This window comes from Brachypodium distachyon, chromosome 1, assembly GCF_000005505.3.
Source record: "Brachypodium distachyon strain Bd21 chromosome 1, Brachypodium_distachyon_v3.0, whole genome shotgun sequence".
Lineage (NCBI taxonomy): Eukaryota > Viridiplantae > Streptophyta > Magnoliopsida > Poales > Poaceae > Brachypodium > Brachypodium distachyon.
In genome coordinates, this window is record NC_016131.3 from 577,783 (window position 1) to 598,314 (window position 20,532).

At 50.2% G+C, this 20,532-nt stretch overlaps 5 protein-coding genes across 5 annotated transcripts; all 5 read right to left on the reverse strand.

Annotated features, from left to right (window-relative positions):
* Nucleotides 1-311: 311 nt before the first annotated feature.
* Nucleotides 312-2,291, reverse strand: LOC104582101 (protein DETOXIFICATION 56). Its single transcript, XM_010231444.3, has one exon. It carries the CDS (start codon nucleotides 2,217-2,219, stop codon nucleotides 489-491), a length of 1,731 nt encoding a protein of 576 aa, XP_010229746.1. The 5' UTR covers nucleotides 2,220-2,291; the 3' UTR covers nucleotides 312-488.
* Nucleotides 2,292-5,128: 2,837 nt separating this feature from the next.
* LOC100842179 lies at nucleotides 5,129-6,760 on the reverse strand. Its single transcript, XM_014900549.2, has 2 exons — nucleotides 5,567-6,760; nucleotides 5,129-5,497 (listed from the first exon to the last, which is right to left on the reverse strand). Exons 1-2 carry the CDS (start codon nucleotides 6,559-6,561, stop codon nucleotides 5,371-5,373), a joined length of 1,122 nt encoding a protein of 373 aa, XP_014756035.1. The 5' UTR covers nucleotides 6,562-6,760; the 3' UTR covers nucleotides 5,129-5,370.
* A 61-nt stretch (nucleotides 6,761-6,821) lies between these two features.
* On the reverse strand, nucleotides 6,822-9,253 carry LOC100837517 (GDSL esterase/lipase EXL3). The gene is made up of 3 exons (XM_010231507.3): nucleotides 8,729-9,253; nucleotides 7,807-7,937; nucleotides 6,822-7,730 (listed from the first exon to the last, which is right to left on the reverse strand). Exons 1-3 carry the CDS (start codon nucleotides 9,072-9,074, stop codon nucleotides 7,032-7,034), a joined length of 1,176 nt encoding a protein of 391 aa, XP_010229809.1. The 5' UTR covers nucleotides 9,075-9,253; the 3' UTR covers nucleotides 6,822-7,031.
* Nucleotides 9,254-11,922: 2,669 nt separating this feature from the next.
* Nucleotides 11,923-13,370, reverse strand: LOC100832900 (GDSL esterase/lipase EXL3). The gene is made up of 2 exons (XM_003558697.4): nucleotides 12,984-13,370; nucleotides 11,923-12,881 (listed from the first exon to the last, which is right to left on the reverse strand). The coding sequence occupies exons 1-2, from the start codon at nucleotides 13,309-13,311 to the stop codon at nucleotides 12,061-12,063; spliced, it is 1,149 nt and encodes a 382-aa protein (XP_003558745.1). The 5' UTR covers nucleotides 13,312-13,370; the 3' UTR covers nucleotides 11,923-12,060.
* Nucleotides 13,371-14,540: 1,170 nt separating this feature from the next.
* On the reverse strand, nucleotides 14,541-19,010 carry LOC100842797 (la-related protein 1A). Its single transcript, XM_014897885.2, has 6 exons — nucleotides 18,595-19,010; nucleotides 18,016-18,472; nucleotides 17,640-17,877; nucleotides 17,462-17,552; nucleotides 15,638-15,709; nucleotides 14,541-15,350 (listed from the first exon to the last, which is right to left on the reverse strand). The coding sequence occupies exons 1-6, from the start codon at nucleotides 18,901-18,903 to the stop codon at nucleotides 15,099-15,101; spliced, it is 1,419 nt and encodes a 472-aa protein (XP_014753371.1). The 5' UTR covers nucleotides 18,904-19,010; the 3' UTR covers nucleotides 14,541-15,098.
* Between the last annotated feature and the right edge of the window lie 1,522 nt (nucleotides 19,011-20,532).

The window sequence follows — 20,532 nt, forward strand, 5'->3', positions numbered from 1 at the left end:
GTTGGCTGGTTGCCCATTGGTCGTGGCCCGGTCCTTTAATGTATCGTGGCCCACTCCACACTTGCAAAAAAAATGTTATGCTTGCCTTGCAGCTGTTTCCATCTTGATAATCAGTGATGATCCCAAAGAATTTTGCCTTGTTCTTGTGTCGTTTGCATTGCCTAGCTGCCCTCAGGAAGAACAATACTGTCCGCTGTCTTCTTCTCTTGCTCAATTTCTCATTCTTTCTTCCAATCTATATAGTGTCTTTTGTGAGTTTGTCCACAGAGCACGAGAATTAACGTATGATTGAACATTTCAAACACTAAGAAGAAAGAAAAATCCGAAAAATTAAGATCCGCATTTTGCACTCTGTCATCAGTTCGCTTCACTCGTCCAACACTTCCCTGTCGCGCGGTCGGTGACAAATTAATCTTAAATCTTACAGATTTCAAATCAAAACTTTTCCATATACACTTCGATTCGAGGATTAATCAATGGAACCGCCGTCAAACCTCCGCCGCATTAGCAGCATCCGGGGCCGCCTTGCTGCCGCCGGCCCCGGAGACGACGACACGAGGCAGCTCAAGCTCAAGCTCTCCATCCCCATCACCGGCGGCAGCTCTGGCCCTGGCCTTGTTGGCCTCCGCCTTCCAGTCCATGCGCACGATCACCACGAGCAGCACGGCCAAGCTCGCGGCCACGCCGACGATGAACCCGGCGAGGAGCCCCCGGATCCCCAACCGAGCTTTAAACCCCAGCGCGACCCCGACGGGGAGCGCCACCGCGTAAAACCCTCCGACCACGGCGTACATCCCCACCGCCGGCCTCGCCGTGCCCCTGACCACGCCGCCGCAGACGTTCAGCGGGAAATTCACCACCTCCAGCGCCGCCATGACCTTCATGGCCTCCCCCACCCCGGCGCGCACCTCCTCCCCGCGCGTGTACAGCCGCGCCCATGGCCGCCGCAAGGCCAGCATGAGGAGCCCTCCGATGATGCCGGCCAGGACGCTGCCGGAGACGGAGACGACGCTGGCTCTGCGCGCGGCTGAAGGGTCGTTGGCGCCGAGGGAGTTGGAGACGCGGACGGAGGCGCTGACGGAGAGCGAGAGCATGGCGGCGAAGAGGAGGTAGTCGAAGTTGAGCGTGACGGCGATGATGGCGACGGCCCGCCGCGGGTCCGGGAGGCGGCCGGTGAGGAGCACGAGGATCTCGTAGCACCACCACTCGAGGCACGTGTTGAGGCAGCAGGGGATCGCCAGCCGCAGCAGCCGCGCCCACTCCGTTGCCGATGTCGGCATCATCATCTTGCCCCCGCCGCCATTGCTCTTCTTCTTCTCCTCCTCCTTGCCCCCGCCGCCGGAGACGAGCACGAAGGCGGCGAGGAGGAGGGCGACGGCGAGGTCGCTGATCCAGGCGGCGGCGGCGACGCCCTGCACGCCCCTAGTCCTCGCCAGCCACACCGTGGCCGGTATGTGCACGGCGAGCCCCACGGCGGAGCAGAACAGAGTCGGCAGCGTCACCCCCTGGGAGCTCAGGAACGCCTTCATGGGCGCCAGGAGCGCCGTCATGACGAGGTCAGGGAGGAGCCACAGCACGAACTCCCTGGCAACTTCAGCGATGTCGTCCTGCTGGCCGAATCGGCGGAGCACGGCGTCGACGCGGAGCCAGAGGAGCGCGATGGGCGCGGAGGCGGCGAGCAGCAGGGCGGTGGCCATGAGCAGCGTGCGGCGGAGCAAGGGGGCGTTCCGGGCGCCGTGGGCCTGGCCGCAGATCGGGTCCATGGCGCCGCAGAGGCCCGTGAGGACGGCGAAGCCCGTGGCGTTGGCGAAGCTGTAGCCCAGCGTCCCCGCGGCGAGCTCCAGGTCGCCGAGCCGGCCCAGGAACGCCGTGGTCACGGCCAGCTTCGCGAACCAGGTGAGGTTCATGCCGATCAGCGGCAGCGCGATGCCACGCTGCAACCGCGCCTCCATGGCCACCGCCGCCGCCCATCCATGCCGCCCGTCCACGGCTTCTTCTTTCTTCTGACGCTCTTGCTGCTGCTGCTGTTCTTGATCATGGTGATTTAGTGGTGGTGATGGAGGAGGAGCCATGGATGGCAGAGGAATCAAGCAATGAGCGAAATGGGGGAAGAAGGGAAAGAAGTTGAAGAAGGTGAGGCGAGCAAGAGACGCGCGACGGTTTCTGCAATGCAACAGATTTCCCTGACGCACTCCAGAGGAGTATGTATTATCGGCCATGCATGACACGTGCAGCAGGGGACGCTTCTGTGTACAACATGTAGTGTAAGCTTCTGGATGGGGAATAAATACCTTGTATAAAAACAGCATCTTTTTCCCGATTCAGCGGCAACCAAATTAAGGAAAACAAATATTGCCGCCGATTTCGTCCGTTTTTCTTTCTTCGTTTTGGTATATCGAATTAATCACCACCGAAAATTAAGTGTGCAGTTTTAGCAAGTCATCCCTGAGTAGGCTATCAAGATGACGGAAAGCCTTTAAACAACCGAGATACGTACTAGAATTGTAAAATTCCCTGACAAGTCAGAAATGTCGCCCCTTTTCTTTTGCGGGGATGAATTAGTTTTTCTTGGGATGGTGGATGACACCAAGGAAAGCATATGTGGAAATACAGTAGTACTAGGCCTAGGAAGGACAAAGGTAGATCGATTTGGCGTCAACTTAATTAATCGAGACTATTACTAGATAAGAAGATTAGTAGTGCTGATCATTTAATGGATTCCTCAATGATTGCTCGATCACTTGCTTCATTCATCAGTGGACATGGCTAAGACAGGAACTAACAAGAGAGAGCTTTCGAATGTACGCTTCGGCCGGGATCGAATTGAACTCAAGATTATTCCGTGCGTGCATGGATCCCCCGGCCCAATCGATCCATCCATCCGGGACTAGATAAGGCCAGCTAGATTTGCATCCACTACTGTGCAGTTCTTGGTGTAAAGTTAATTTGACAGACAGTGGGTGGTGATTCAGAGCATCAGATTCACACGCATGGATCTCTCCAACATGGTACATCACTTCATTCTGACATCTTCGTTCTTGCTGCTGGTGTAGATTTTATGGTTGGTAATGGTAGAGCTCAGGTGATGGTGCAACAGTTTGCTGCTGATCAAAAAAGACAACTGCTCCCTGCAAAAAGTATGCTCAAAGGAAAACGATGATAAAAGATAACAGTACTTCTGTCTAATTTGCAATGGCATGCCACAAAAAAGAAAAGAAATTCAGCTTGGTCTGTATACTTCTGCAACCGTTCTGGATGGCTAGCTTCATGTCAATATCATGATCATAACATATGTTTTATGTATGTACATGTGCAAGCTAGCAGATTGGAGATGTGATGCCAAAAATCTAGCTGCAACAAACCAGCCTACCAGTATACCTTTTTTCTCTGTCCCAAGTCGGGGAAATGAAGGGGAAACAGACTGAAGAGTCTGACTGATGGATCAGGGGAAAGCAATCCTCTATGATGAGCAAATTCGGTGCAAGCAAATGGCCTCACCATCACTCTCCACTAGATACATATACATCGACAGGACAGAATAATGGGGCCAAAGTGACATGCATGCCTATGATATGTTCCCTCTTTTTGGAAAATTTAAGTGCATTTTTTCAGGATACTTATTCATGAATGTATGTACTTACTATGTAGCTTTCTTAGCTGCTTTCTGACCGGGCCGGGTGCAATCTCTTTCTACGGATCTCTTTGGCTAACTTATCATGATGAGTCCCTGCCAATCAACACAGCACTAGCTAGATTTATATCAAAAGTGCCAGCTTTTTTCTTTCTCTTTGAGAAACAGAAACGTCTTTCGACTTGTTTTTCTATAGAAAAGCAAAGAAGGAGCAATTTTAATGATCCCCACATATATACATCCTAGCTAGCTAGATGTACCTTTTGTTGCAATTAATTCATAAACAGAGTAGAATTTCTCGTCCACACTTAAAGGTGAGGAATGATAATCCCCAAGCTAGCTTTATATTTTTTGAGGAAGCAAAGGGAAATCGAGCATGGATGTCTGAGAGCCCTGTTTAACATAATTTCAATTCATGTTATTTTTTTGCTGATGAAATTAGAAGAATCGCTTCTTCGGTGGGGTAAAGTTCTGGGTTCCAAATAAGTGTCTCTGAAAGATGAAAATGCTGCTAATCAGCTAACATCTGAGTTGATACAACCTGGTGAAGTAATAATTAATAGCTCATGTAGATTGTTGCAACTCGGGCCGGTTTCTTTATCTGTTTTTTCTTTCGAAAAGTTTGCTAGTCACTGCAGATATAATTGCAGCTTTTCTGTAGCATAATTGCAATGTGTTTAGCTAATCATGGTTTCAAACCCTGCCAACAAATACATATACAAATCCACCTCATTTTGTGACTCGCTGACCTATCAAACTTGCAGATCTGCAAGGAAAACATCTTCACAACAAACATACAATTTAATTCCTTCTTTCTTGATTGACCGACCAAGAAATCAATTAACCAACTTGACATCGAGTTCACAGCAGCCGGTTTTGGCTCCAGTCATCCCAGATGTAATCCACAATAATCCCACATCATCACAGACCCCCATGAACCGGGAATCGCCGAATCGCAGAGCCGCGTGACCTTTATGGCATTTTGAAAATATTCAAATCTAATGCTGCGGTAAAAGATAAAACAATGAAGCATATATACTACTCCCTCTTGAAATAAAACCACGACAATCAGAGGGAGTACAAAAGAGCAAAGACTATTAAGTTGGTGGTCAAGATTCCTGCAGCATCTGGACTTTGCCTAATCATATGGAGCCTCTTTTTCTTGCGGTAGGCGGGAGCTCACACCTCCAGACGACGAGATCAGCTGAGACAGCAAACTACAGCTAGCTCATGTAAATAAAACCCAGCTAGGTCGACCATATAGGGGCTGAATACCATAGTTTCAAAGAAGATGGTGATGCAAAATCTGCTACAACACAGGCTAACCATTTTAGAGTGACTGAATAGGCTTAGGCAGGTGAGCATGCCCCCAACGAAGCCCTGCTCCGGCTGCTTCCCTCTCACGGCAGGGTCTCAATCGGCCGTGCAAGGGATGCAGCAGGTCTTGCTTTACCTGTGATTTCAAGTCTCGCTCACCAGTAAATCTGACGACAAACCTGGAATAACTCATGGTAGTTGTCATTGCAACGTAAGGAACAACATCAGACGGTGGAAATTCACGGTAAATCATAATGAGAGCTGAAAGATTATCCAAAAGTTATCTACTCCCATCCGAATCCGATCCATAATAAGTGTCTCAGATTTTGTACTAAATCTGAAGACAAGCAATACAAGGCTATAGCAAAGACCCAAACAGTCTCCTGTAATACTGACAAATTAAAGGATGATGCATAGAGACTTCAGAGCAAACGGCGGATGGGATTGGTGTCGGGATTCCTGCAGCGTCTGTACTTGTGGCTAACCACACGAATCCCATGCTTCCCTTTGCTAGGCAACACTTCCAGACCAGTAAACACGGCATATGACCTGCCCACATGCACAAAGTCAGGATCAAGGATGGGTATCCTGGTTTCAAGGAACCTGAGGATGCAAAACCTGCCAGAACCCAGTCTGAGAATCTGGGAGGGCCTGCCCAGGCTATAATACCACTCCTCCGGCAGGTGATCATCATGTCCCCAAAACAATCCCGGCTCCGGCGGCTGCCCTCTGGCGACAGGTGAGAGATCGGCAGCGCAAGGCAAGTAGTAATCACGATCAGATATGCCAAACCAGAGGTTGAGGTCGGGATCATACTCGGCAGTGCCAAAGAAGGGCATCATCCAGTCACCGGCATGGCTCCAGGAATGGCTACCCCTGTCGAAGCAGTAGGTGCCAAAGCCAGACACGGAGATGCAGATGACATTGCCCACCGCCGCGGCAGAGCATACCAATGCTCGTTCCGACGATATCTGCGGCAGCGGGAGCGCCTGACATTGCCAGGTATCCAAAGGATAGTACCCGCACCTGCTGGGGTGCCCGCCGGAGAAGAGGGCCTCGAACTGGAAGCTCCTCTGTGTCTCTGGGCAGAGAATCCTCTCGATGATGTAGATGCTGCCTTCCGAGCCTTCTCCGGGGATGGAGAGGGCCAAAGGATCAACCTTGGGAGCGTGGAGACTGGGCATGGTCACGGCGCAGTGCGAGGAGGCGTCGTAGCCCAAGACGCGTCTATGGTGGTCCGCCAACATGATGTTGGTTTCCGAGAGAGCGAATGCATCCACCTTTAGTTGGCCGGGCATACCCGTCGGGCCTGGCGCCTGCCGCATGTTGAACATGGGTGCCGGCAGCCGAATTGTCCCGATATCTTTGGCCGCTAACTGCTGCTGCTTCTTCTTCTTCTTCCCGCGTGCCTTGTCTTTCTGTTGCAGGGGAGATTTCAGGCAAGAAGGTCTCACCGCAGCTTGTTTTTGCATCGGCAGAAGTCGCCCATGTGAAGCTACTTCTTCCTGTGTTGCGTAGAAGAACTGGTTGCGCGACAGATCGAAACGGTGCAGCGAATGATTGCATCTTGCGCGGTTCAGCGCCAGCAGATTCACAAATCGCCGAACGCCCATCAGCCTCAGCCCTCAGGTCAGGAATTGGGGAAGATGAAATCGGTTCGTGGGGTGATCGATGGAGGAGAAACGGTCGGGACCGGCGGTGGCGCGAGGGGGCTGGGGCACTCGGCTGCGGTATGGGGAGGGGTGGCGGCGCTCGCGCGAGGCGGCTAGGGCGCTCGGCAGTCGGCAGCGAGATTTTTTGGATGCGGCTCGATCGGGAAGGAAAACAAGATAAAGACGGGCTTTATCTTTGCGATAATTATAGATTGCAAATATAATTGCAGCTTTTCTGCAGCATAACGAATCAGGGTTTCAAACCCTGCCAACAAATACACATACAAGCTGACCGATCAAACTTGCAGATCACATGCGAAACAGTAAAACCCTCTTCAAAGAAACAAACAAACATAATTTTTCCTTCCTTTCTCGACCGACCGACCAAGAAATCAATCAATCAATCAACTCGAGATCGAGATCGAGTTCTTTCAGATTAGCAGGTATTGGCTGTAGTGCTCCCAGATGTAATCCACAATGATCCCATAGGCCTTCTCCGTGGGGTGATAGCTATCGAAGAACACATGCTTCTCCACATCATCACAGACCGCCATGAACCTGGAATCGCAGAGCTGCGTCACCTCGATGAGCCCCGTCCCGCAACACCCCTTGGTCGTCTCCGTGAACCCCCACCGCCCGCCCTCATCCACCAGCTCCTGGATGATATCGTAAATTCCCAGGTACACGACGCGCGTCCTGGTCCCGAACAGGGGATCGCCATTGAGATCCTTGATGAGCTCCTGCACCCTGGAATTGTACAGCCGCGCCGCGTAGTTGCGGCGGGGCTCGCAGCGGCGGAGGAGCCCGCCACCGACGGTGCGCTGGGACGGGACGCAGCCGATCGGGGGAAGGCCGACGAAGCCTATCGTCTTGGCGCCCCGGGCGGAGAGGCTGCGGAGGAAGGAGGCGGCGCCGGAGACGAGGAGGTCGACGTAGGCGGGGATGGAGTAGTGCAGGCTGCGGAAGGGGGTCGTGAAGTAGGTGTTGGCGAGGTCGTCGGTGCCGGCGCATACCACGAACAGCGCGCCGGAGATGATCTTTGAGGTTTCTTCCTCGCTGCCGGTGATCGACACCAGCTTGCGCCGGTACTCGTCGAAGAACCCCAGCTGCTGCTCCAGCGTGATCACGCTCTGTTCGTGCATTAAAAGGATTGAATTAACAAGAATTAGAGATGATGCTGATTGGCTCGATCGAAATTAAAGGTACCACGATTTTGGGGGTGAGAGGGTCGAATCCGGTGGCGCCGGAGGCGAAGCTGACGCCGGTGAGGAGGTCTTCCGGAGTGTGGTCGACGTTCAGGTAGGGAGGGAGCAGGCGCTTCACGTGGAGCTTCTGGGCTGAAATAATCCGGCCCATCAGTCAATTATACTGTAAGAGAGATCAATTTAGCAGCCCATGTTCATTGAGAAGGCCGTAAGGTGTAAAGTGGGCCGGCATGCTTACAGCAGTACATGATTGGGATTCACCTCAAGCTTCTGGGCTGAATAAATTCGGCCGACCAAAGAGATGACGCAGCTACCCAGGTTAATTTATTTAAAAGGCCGTAATGTGTCAACGGGGCCGAAATTCCTGCAGGTTGCTGGGTTGTAAGGCTGGGCCGAAGTCCAATCTCTACTGAATTAGCCTATCGCGTCCAATAGCCCAGAACTAATATTTCCACCGTTTTTTTAGCTTAAAATTTCCAACGAATTAGCCTATTGTGGTAGACCAAAAGATGAACCATGTCAATTATCGCAAAAAAGAATTACGTGTCAAAGTTAAAAGTATAAAGACTGAAATAAGTATGAGTAATTTTCAAAACCATGATTCTTCGAGTAGTCGTCTCACCGAGCTCTAGTTCTTTTTAATTTGTCCGTAGAAACGCATATTTTCATGCAGTCTGTCTCAAATAGCCTAAAACATAGGTTTAAAACCGTTTTAGAGAATTCCTTACATGTAGCCCCCACTTGTCAGGTGTCATGTCACGGTAAAACCGACTTGACCCGGCCCGTTTCCTTTAAGATAAACACACATATTATTCAAAGATCCCCGCAAAAGAAAACTAAGTTCTAAGATTTTAGGGGCCAATTTGTTTGACTAAAAAATTACTCTTAAGAGAGAAAATAATCAAGGACGCGTATATGCATACCGATGAAGTCGGATGGCACGAGGCCGTTGGAGAAGCGGCCGGTGGGGACGTGGTTGATGAAATCCTTGCCGTAGGGGGCATGGTTTGCCTTGATCATGGTGTGGAGGTTGTTGTTGTTCCCAGGGTCCACGATGGAGTCGCCGAACACCAGCAACGCCGTCACCTTCTTCTTCTGCTGCTGCTGCCTCCTCTGCTGCATCGCCGCCGCCGCCGTCTCGTTCGTCTCGCACAGCTTCGCCGGCACCGGCACCGCAGACGCCATGGCGACGACGGACAGCACCACAGCTAAGACGATGATTAATGACAGCTCCTGCAGAAACCTCCCCATCGCAGCTGTATCCGCCATGGCTACCTGTTAAATGATGTGCTGTGTGTGTGGTTGGGCTCAACTAAAAGCAGCTCTGAGCTAGCTGCAATGGAGGACATACATTTGGAGCATACATGCCTCTATTTATATGCCTAGTGTTTCGATGCAGCTGGACTGGATGGAAGCTAGCGTGTGCAGTTGGGACTTGGGAGTGCCAATGCAATGCCGTCTCTTTAACTGCATCCATGTTAGATGATGGTTCCATCGATGCACTACGTACCAGCAAGCAACGATGGCGATCGACTTAATTGATGGTCCTCATGGTAGACAGTACTAGACACTCAATTGATCGATCTATTACAGATTATATATAGATGCGTACATGTATACATAATCCTAACCATATATGGGAATTAAGCTAGCTGACCGATGCGGACTGCATACTGTACATTCAGACTAGAGATCAGAGAAGGATATATACGCTAATTGAGTGCGTGCTCATAACGTAACGACACAGTACCTGTGGGGTACGTCACTCTTTCATGTAGAGACGATATCCTGGACACGTCAAGATTGAATGTTTGCAGTTATGTTTGGCAATAATGACCGATAGATGGATTAATTAGCATGCCAAAATTTCAGAATATATAACCGGCCATCTCTCTGGCGCGCATTAGTGGTAGTAAGATATATGGATTGAACAGAATCATGCGTGCAGCGTTTCCTGAAGATTGTACCTAGCTAGGCATGGACAAGATTGTGTGTGTTCCGTGGGAAGATGGCGAGAAAGGCGAGGCAGGCATGCGTCAGGCATTCATTCGTGTTAGTTAGCTAGCCATCCATCTATCAGTATTATCTGTCGTCTCTCTTTGCTTGCATGTGATCATCTCTACGTCCAACCGCTACCCGTTGCTTTCACCCGAATAACAACCAGTTAAGAAATGTCCCGTGCTTCCATCGCCACATATATCCACCCGGCCATGTTGGATCGTATACGTAGGCAGGGAATAATCGGTCAGGATCAATTGATAATAAGGGAAGAACTAAAGACAAACTGGACATATGATCTGTGCTTAATTAATTTCACACCCGTCCCTTTTTTCTGACAGCAAAGACCTCTTTATTACTCAGCAATGATAGTTACATCTTCGATTAAGAGAGGCACAATGCAAGATGGGGGGATTCAAACCAGGAAGAAACTGGCTGAGATCTAGCTAACTTGGCAGCTTCAGTTTTTAAAGTAACACTGCCGCATAGCAAAGAATGTAACGGCGGTACAGACAAATAAATTTAAGGATGATGCATAATTGCATACACTTATTTTTAAGGATGATCTATTACAGACAAAGATGGGGGTATCCTGGTCTCAAGGTACCTCAGAATGCAAAACCTGCCAGAACCCAGGCTGACCATCTGGGAGGGAGTGCCCAGCCTATAATGCCACTCCTCCGGCAGGTGACGATCATGGCCCCAGAACAAGGCCGGCTCCGGCGGCTGCCCTCGGGCGACCGGCGAGAGATCGGCGGCGCAAGGGAAGTTGAAATCATGGCCAGAGATGCCAAACCAGAGGTTGCGCTAGGGCACGTACTCGGCCGTGCCAAAGAAGGGCATCATCCAGTCACCGGCATGGCTCCAGGCGTGGCTCGCCCTGTCGAAGCAGTAGGTGCCGGCGCCAGATATGGAGACGCAGATGGCGTTGCCCACCGCCGCGACAGAGCATACGAGTGCTCCTTCCGACAACAAGGACGTGGGCGGCAGCGGGAACGCCTGGCATCCCCAGAGCCCGAACGGGCGGTACCTGAACCTGTCGGAGACGAGCGCCTCGAACTGGAAGCTCTGGTCTTTCTCTGGCCAGAGAATCCTCTCGATGATGTAGATGCTGCCTTCGCCGTCGTCCTGCTGGCTTCCAGGGATGGAGACGCTCAAGGGATCAGCCTTGGGAGCGTGGAGGCAGGGCATGGTCAAGGCGCAGTGCGTGGCGGCGTCGTAGCTCAGGACGCGGCAGTGGCGGTCCGCCAATATGATCTTGCTATCCGAGAGAGCGAACGCGTCCAGCTGTTGCCCGTCGGGCTTGACCGGCCGGCATGGCGTCGGCCGCATGGTGAAGAGCGGCGGCGGCAGCCGGATCGTCGCGATATCCGAGGCCGCCAGCTGCTTCTTATTCTTGCCGTTAGCCTTCCTCGCTTTCAGGGGACAATATGCAGATCCCTCTGTATATCTTTGTATCGGCAGAGCTCGCCCGTGCGAAGCTACTTCTTCCGGCGATTCGTAAAAGAACTGGTTTCGCGACAGATCGAATCGGCGCAGCGAATAAGTGCATCTCGTGCGGTTCGCCACGAGCAGATTCACGAATCGCCGGACGCCCATGGTACAGTCAACACTCCAATCAAGTTGCACGCGCGCCGGAGCGATAGGGGATATCAACCGCCGGTGGCGGCGCGAGGAGGAAGACGAGCGGGGCGGCTAGGGGAAAACAGAGAGCAGGGGACAGAATATGGTAGGCTGACAAGTGGGGCCATCCGTCAGGGATTTGAGATTTTCCGGAAGAGGAATTCAGGCCCGGATATTAGTTTTCCTTTTTGTTTTCTTTTTCCGTTGGGAAGGAGGAGCTACTCCCTTATATACATGCGTATACAAAGCTGCAACAAGTAATATGAATCGAGGAAGCAAGTACTCCCTCAGATCCATATTAATAGTCTCAAATTTGTTCAAATATGAATGTATCTATGTCTAAAAAGTGTTTAGATACATGTAATATTTCGACAACTAATATGGATCGGAGGAATACATAAAGACCTTGTTTTTTAGAGGGAGACAATAAAAACTAGAGAGAGATATTTGGCAGGAAAAAAAAGGTGGGGACAAGAGAAATCCCTATGCAAAACCATGTGTGATGCGCAAAATCTGAAAATATCATCGCATGCATCGACAGCAGAACACAATTAAAATCAAAAGGTCTGATGTAGATCCACCTCTCATGCACATACATATGCATAATCAAGTTAATAAACCGGTATTAGGTGGCCTAGAGATGCATGAGTGGCACGTAGTTCTTGAACATGTGGTCGACGATGATCTCATAGGCCCTCTGCGTCGGATGATAGCTATCAAAGAACACATGCTTGTCCACATCATCACAGACGCCCATATACCTCGTGTCACACAGCATCGTCACCTCGATCAGCCCGGACCCGCAGCAGCCATGGGTCATCTCCGTGAACCCGTACCGATCTCCATGAACAGCAAGCTCTTCAATGATATCATAGATATCAAAGTAGACCACCAGCGTCCCAAACCCAGGCTCCCCATTAAGCTTGTTGATAAGCTCCTGCAAGGCTTTATTGTACATGAGCGCCGCGTAGTTCCTCCTTGCCTCGCACCGGCGGCGCGTCCCGCCGCCGATGGTGCGCTGCGAGGGGACGCAGCCGATGGGCGGCATCCCCGTGAAGGCCATCTTCCTGGCGCCCCTGGCGGAGGCGTTGCGGAGGAAGGACTCGGCGCCGGAGACGAGGAGGGAGACGTAGGACGGGATGTCGTAGTCGCCGGCGCGGTAGGGGGACATGAAGTAGGTGTTGGCGAAGTCGTCGGTGCCGGCGCAGACGAAGAAGAAGGCGTTGGAGATGATGCGGGAGGCTTCGGGCTCGCCGGCGATGGAGACCAGCTGGCGGCGGTAGGCGTCGAAGAACTCGAGCTCTTGGTCCATGGTGAAGACGCGGACGAGCTGCGGGGTCAAGGGGTCGAAGCCTGTGGCGCCGGAGGCGAAGCTGACGCCGGTGAGGAGGTCCTCCGGGGTGTGCTCCACGTTCAGCCAGGGTTGGAGCAGCGGCTTCAGGTTGAGCCTCTGGGCTGAAATTCAATTCATTTGTTTGGGCCGGCCGAAAACCGTTAGGTAAGTGATCTAGCTAGCCGGGCCAGTAAGGTTTGGTGATTAAGGAGGCCCAGGAGTACCGATGATGTCGGAGGGGAGGAGGGCGTTGGAGAAGCGGCCGGTGGCGACATGGTTGGTGAAGTCCTTGCCGTAGGGGGCGTGGTTGGCCTTCATCCTCGTGTCCGGCAGGTTGTTGTTGTTGCCGGGGTCCACGATGGAGTCGCCGAACACGATCAGCGCCGTCACCAGCGGCCGCCTTGATATTCCTCCCTGCACCTTCATCTCCTTATCGGTCGCCGTCGTCTGGTTCAGGTCCCTCCCGCTCACCGCCGACGCCATGATGGACACAGCTATCAAGAGCCGCCACTGGCTGCAGCTCCTAATCATCTTCCTGGCCGTCGTCCCCATTGCTAGCTAGCTAGATGATCCTCTGCTGCATGGACTGGCCGTACGCATGCAGGGTGGCTGGATCTCTATTTATACACACGGCGTCCATGGCCATGGAGCTACCTCGCTAGCCATGCTATGCCAGAGGAATTAACTGACAGAATGTGCGTGTACAGTAGTACTGTTGCCAATTCCGGCCTGTCTGTTAACTGTTTCCCATGCATTGTTTAATTGCATCGATCGATCGTCCGGTTCGGTGATATAGTAACTCTGAAACGTGCCAGCAACGCGTCAATCAGTTAACCATGCATCTACTTATGAAAGATTCTTCTTGTATGAACATGCGTACCAACGTACAGCACACTGTTGCTTTTCCATTTGCAGGATGGTTAAGGGAAAGGCAAAGCGGACGATCGATACTGTATCCTCCCCATCATATATATCCGTCCCAACCAGGCAATAATACCAGGACGATCCATCGGTTTCACTCTCAACAACTTTTGTGGGCATTGATTGGTCTTCTTGATACATTGCACTGTTAATTTAGACAAGAACCAACCTAGCTACTCACTTGGCTACCTAGCTTTAGCTTGCGCATCCATGTGAAGCTGCACTGTTCACAGATCCGAGAGGCGTGCAGATCAGATGGACGTGCTACGCTACGCACACGCTGTTGTTAATCGCTACAACAACAAGCAGCAGATGAATGTGCGCTTAACGGTTCTTCGTGTCTCCCAACAGATCCATCAGCTTCAGTTCGATCGACGCACTCAAATGCAGGGCAGATGTTGATGCATCCACTTCACTCTTGAGAATGCCTCCGGAGCTAGCAAAGAGGATGTGGCTGCAATTTACAATCACCACTAGATAGGCAGGGGCAGTTGAGAGGTGTAAGGTTGCCCGGTTGGTTAATGGCCTCACCAATCCGGGGCAATTCAGCTCGTCTATCCTCCAGCTTGTCTCCACTGTTTGCTCCTAATTGCCGAGATTCCTTTTGCCGCCCAGTAGGCCAGTACCAAGTCTGAATTGCATCACACACGCGTCAGCATGTAGATGCAGTTGTAGAACTAGTTCGATAGAACCTGACGCGGTCACAAGAAGGTAAAAGAGAGACGACACTACAACGATAGAGAGAAAAAAATGCATTCCCCCAAACATATCGATCACGAATCGACCGCGAGAAGCAACGTCAACAAGGAACCTAACGAAAAATGCCAAATCAACAACCAGAAGCAACATCAACACAGAACAACACAGGCAAAGACACGGGTAATATCTGTAAAATACCACTACACCCAAGGTGCCGGACTCTCTGAGCAAGAAAGTTCACATCCATCCTCCGTCAAAAACTGGAGGTTTTTACATCCAAAACGGGGGAAACCAGAGATAGATCAGACTCTTTCAGACCAAAATAACCAAAAGTACAGTCGGGTAATTGCAGTACCAAGCAACTAGCCCTCCGGACATGTCGACTTTTCATCTTTCGATTTTTGTTTTCAACTTCTCCCCCTCATCGCATTTCAACGATGCCTCCACAAGATAAGCCTTTTTGTTTGGCCTTTGTAACCATTTTTCACCAACCACCAGAAAGGCTGAAACCTTCCACAATACCACCAATAACAGGGCAAAGAAAATCTTATCTGACACCACCACAAAAGAACCCACCACCATCGGTCTGTCAGTCTAACCCACCGCATAAGGATACCACCTTCAAAAAATCGCAAAATAGCACTTGTACTCTTTGTCACTCGCGCTCGGACAAAACCGTTGCAGTCATGGTGCGAATCGGAGATGCTGTATTATCATGGCTAGCGGTGACCAGCACCGTCTTCAACTACTGCTGCTTGGTTATTACTGGAAGTTGACCCATTCGGGACTACCTCAGGACGGTTTTCGTCCCCCTTGCTACTAGGGCCAGCTGATTCATGCAGACTAACACCTCCCAGGTGTGCTGTCAGATTACTGACATTTGGGCTTGGCCCAGCTGCAGAGCTTGAAGGAATATCAGCTCGAGGAATCAGCCACTTCTTCCAATCGTTTTCCCTCCTAACTTTGTCACCCTGCATTAACAAGGAAACCAATGTGCACATTAGTGGAAAATTACTTGTGTCCAGAAGATTTAAGTATCAAAAGTTGCAAGTGTTCAGCCATTAGAGAACGGACCACAAAACTATTCAACTCCAGTGTTCATGAATGCCTAAACTATTCTACTCCGGTGTTTATGAAAGTGACGTGATTATTTGTGGGCATTAACCAAACCACATTGCATACATATGTGATATGGCAAAGGGTACACCACTTGCTTGCCCTGTTATAGCTGAAACTGGATTCAAGTAATAGCATATACCTGCATTTCCAGCATAGATGAGGACTGAATTGCTTCTTTTATATACTGCAGAGTAGTGTTAAATGCTCGGACCTGCAAAAATAACAGTATTTCACCAAAGTTAGCAGACTGCTTAAAACCATTCAGTCTCCTTCTGACATCAGAAGTACTAGAGTTAGCAACCTGTATCTTAAAAATGTCATAAAGCAAAGGAACCAGGTTATTCCTGGTTTAAGTACATGCCCAAAAAAATAAACATAAAATTGGCATCGATGTGCATGTTCAAGACTTCTTAGGTAATCTAGTGCATGATCAATACACAAGTACAGTTACAGATGAGCAAAATAATGTATTTGAGAATAGTGATACCACAAAAAGAGAAATGCTTCTATTACACATAGATGGACGGATCCTACTATGTGGGCATTGTTACAAATTCGCAATGTTCTTTACAAAGACTGCTATAGTGCTATATTTTTCATACTCCTCGCCCACTCCAACTTACAGTCAACTGGAATTTTGGAAGAGCTAGGATAACAGACAACTGTCCCAAAGTAAAGGCTTTCGTTTTAGAAAACAAACCAATTCAAAATACTGATAGAACCAGAACAGGTGCACTGAAACCTGCCTGAACGCAAACTGGGACGTCTAAATTATTCTAAACTAAAACAAAGAAATACCTTCAGAAGAAAATGAAGGGTAACAAGAACTCAGACTTCTAAAAATCCAAAAGATGCTAACTTGGCCTGCAATATGATTATCAACTGCAAATAGCACGTTTGCTTCCTATCCTTTTTCAAACTGTTTGTACTACTTGTAAAACAAACCGTGACTATAAGTTCATCAGTGGACTTCTAGGATGGAAAGCTGACATTTTGCATTTCTTCTATTCTGACATATAATGGGATCAAACATTCCCTTTACAATTGGCATTCATAACTAATCTAATGATGGCAAGGTCATGCAGTTTTATCAAAAGTATTTGAGTTAAATAACAAATAATTTGATACTCAACGTACTGCTAATTACCATGCATCCTAGCAACCATTATTACAGATGGATGCACTTTTATCATAAGTATAATGTGAAGGAAAATGCAATGAGCATCCTAGCAACCAATGGGTCCCAGCTTACTACACATCGATATATCATGCATCCATCTATAATAAGGGTAAAAGCAATAAGCATCCTAACAAACAATGAAGGCACAATAAACTGGCTCCGTGCTTTGTGCTAGTGTCCCTATGCTAGAGAACATTAAAAATGATCCTAGATGCCTATCTAACATCGCTCATCAGCTTAAAACAAACACCCCACCTCGGCACCCCCAACTCCAGGCACCACAACAACACACACACACCAGGCCACCACTACGTACACTCATGTACCAAAAAATGAATGAAGGGGCTATGCATGACCATACAGATCCAGGAAAACACTACTGCAACATCAAACCGGAGAAATTTCCGTACAAGGCCTATTGAAAGTTACACAGCAACTCCACTACTCCAGAAGCCAATAGTTGCTACAATCTGATATAACACAACTAACCAGAACAGGACTTACGATATAAATGGAAGTAAACCTTCGTGAACAACTAAGATCAGAAGATGCAGAGGCCAAGAAAAAAATCATGCTTGCTAGAACAAAAGTAGAAGTAGAACTGTAAATTACGTGCTAGAACAAAATATGATTGTGGCACACATTCAAATCAGTATGATGTTGGGAACTAATGATAACACACGATTAGCTAAACAGATACGTGAAAATTAGGAAACTAGTATGTATGGTATGCAATGCACAATCTAGAAACGCAAATTAAAGAAACCGAGTAGAGATGGTCACCTTCTTGAAGGTTGCTATAAGAGGAATATCAACCCAGCCCTCCGCATCCATTTGTTGCCGGAACCAAACATCTGTACACAAGTTATCCTTGCTGTGGAAAAGAACATGGGCATCACCAAAATAAGTATAATCGGAAGCAAACAGTGAATTCAATGCTGCATGAAACCAATGTAGCTACCTGAAGTAGAACTCTATCTGACGCATCAGCTTGGTCTGCTCATCCTCAGTCTCAGCCTCAGGCTCGGGGTCCGGCTCAGGTTCAGGCTCCGGCTCAGACTCAGCCGGGGGCTGAAAGTAAGGGTAAGCAGGTGGCCCGACCATAGTAGGTTGGAAGGCCATTCCCCTAAGAGCCTCCGGAGGCGGAGGAGGCCCAACATAGTAAAGCGGGGGAACAGGAGACACGGGAGACGGCATCTCTGGGAACGACAAAACATGGTGACAGCTGATCAATAACAGAAAGTGAAGTAGTGAACATACATGACTACAACTACAACAAAGACAACAGAAGCAATGTGATATCCTGAGGACCAACAACATGCAGAAAATAAGCTTACCATGGAACATCATTGGTCCAGCAAAAGCTCGCATTGGTGGAGGCGGAGGGCCCATGTATGGTGGAGCTACCGCAATTGGCGGGGGCGGGGGAGGCACACCCCGCATATACGGCCCAATGCCCATGGGGGGGCCACGGTAGAAGCCCTCAAACCCGCCTCTCCGGCGGCCACCAAAACCGCCATGGTGGGGGACTCCACCGCTAGGGCCACCACCAGCGTTGCCGCCACCCCTCCTACCAGCGCCGGCACCACCGTTGTTGTGGTGGTGGGTTCTCTGACCGCCCCTCCCTCCACCACTACCACTGCCATGGTCCCAGCCGCTGTTGTTGCCACGGTCATGGTGGTCACGCGGGGAGTGGTCGCCGTTCCCTCCGGCGCCGCCGCGCCTACCAGGCCTGTGGCGGCCGTGGTGGGGGCCCGGGCCGTGCCTGGGCGAATTGGAAGGATTCGCGACAGCCTAGTAACGAGAACAAAACACGCAGAAGTAACTAATCAAACGCGCAAACGAAACGAACAGCAGGTAGGATGATAGAGGAGGATAGGGTTAGATGACGAGCGGGGAGGAACGGGAGATCTGACCGATGAGGGGGCGGCGACGGCGGCAGGAGACGGGTTCTCCGTCGGAGCAGGCTTGGGGGAGTCGACGGAAGGAGGGGTAGCAGCAGGAGCAGGAGCAGGAGCGGTCTTGGCCTTGGAGTTGGCGGCGTCGGCGAGCGCGGGCCAGTGGTCGGCGTCCATGACGCCGGGCGGGGGCGCGTCGACGAGGTGGACGCCGTTGGAGGAGGAGGCGGGCTGCTTCCAGGCGGACCTCTTGGCCGGGGCCGGGGAGTTGTTCTGGTGCTGGTCCTTGTGCGCCGACGGATCAGGCGACCCCGGCGCTGGCTCCATGGTGCGGGGGTGCTGGGGTTCCGGGGCGGGGGCGGCGGCGGCGGGGGGTGGTGATCCCAGAGAGAGGGATGGGGGGATGGAGAGAGAGCGATTAGGGCTGCCTCCCTCGCTCTCGCTGACCTACTGACCCCACGCCCCGTCTCTCCTCTCTCTTTCTCCTGCTGCTGCTGGGCCGAGAGGGCTTTGCTTGGGTTCTTCAGCCCCCCCTCCTTTATCCCACGTGCTCATTTCTCACATTCAACACACATCCTTGTCACTGGAGAATTTCTGCAAGTCCTTCTTTGAGTGTGTAAGCAAACACACGACACTTTGATCATCATCCTGATCATTTCCTTGACGGGTTGAGAATTGCTCGCAAAACTTAGGAAACCTTAGTGAGTACATACGTTTTTAGTGTTTGTTGCCGGTCACTCGATGCTTCGTGAAAAAGTTGGTTCTTTATAGTTTGTTCTTTCTGCAACGTTCTCGTAAATTAGGTCGGTTTTACGTACGTGTGATCAGGAGTCCACATGCATGTAGATGTTCCTGGTATCTACCCCGTGCGTAATTAATACGTCGTGCGAGCTGCGGCATGGCTCGGCGAAAAAGGGAAGTTGGCCGTTATATGCCCGCGCATATCATTTATGACGAGAGTGGATAGATACCAAAGCCATCCAACGGCACGGGGGTAACTAAACACTAGGAGTAACCGGTGGCTTTTGTCGGTTCCCACACGCGTGGGACATCTTTGGTCCGAGGGAGAACAATCAACAGCATGACCTATGTGCCTATCGTAATTATTATTCTTATTGTTGCCATATGTGAAAGACGTGTTGGAAGGGCATAAGATGCGTAGTAGTTTTTATATGTCGGCGACACGTGATTGATATGACACAATCAACGTAACCATGTCAAAAAAGAAAAAAAGTTGTTACACACATGCATGTCATTTACGAAGAGAGTAGATAGATACCAAAACGACCCCATCTTCTTCTTTTTTTGCCACGGGAGTAACAAGACCCTAGGAGTAACCGATGGCTTTGTCAGCTTGCACGCGCGTATGTCATCCTTGGTATTTGCAACACCCCACATTTTATGAGACTACAGGTATAACAACTAACAACATGCCTCCCCAAGCCTATAGTTACGGAAATGTTTTCTCACTGTCATATGTAAGTGGAAGGAAGGCCACGTCCCGGTGCGCGCATGATCTCTTTGCATACCGATAAGCATGCACAATTGTATGCGACATGTGGTGTTAAAAACCTTGCTATCGAAACACCCTTGGACAAAATGCAATACATATAAGTAATTTCCATTTAAGAGTTTTAGGTCCAAGAAAAATATGCTACTCCTTCCGTTGCATAAGATTCCACCACTACATCTCTTTAAGAGTTTGACGGAACATGTTCATGAAAAGACATAAATCCCGCCATCGACGTAGAAAGAGGGAGAGAGATGGATAAGATTCCACCACTACATCTGTCTGCATTTGTTGATGTTGCATATTTTTATTTCACAAAAAAAAACCGGTCATATCGCGGTGGACCGGCCCACAAACAAACTAACCAGCCGGGCCATGAAGAACGAGCTCGTTCCTTGCCGTGGTCGCCTGGGATGGGCCGGGCTTCGTTGGGCCAAATGCAGTGT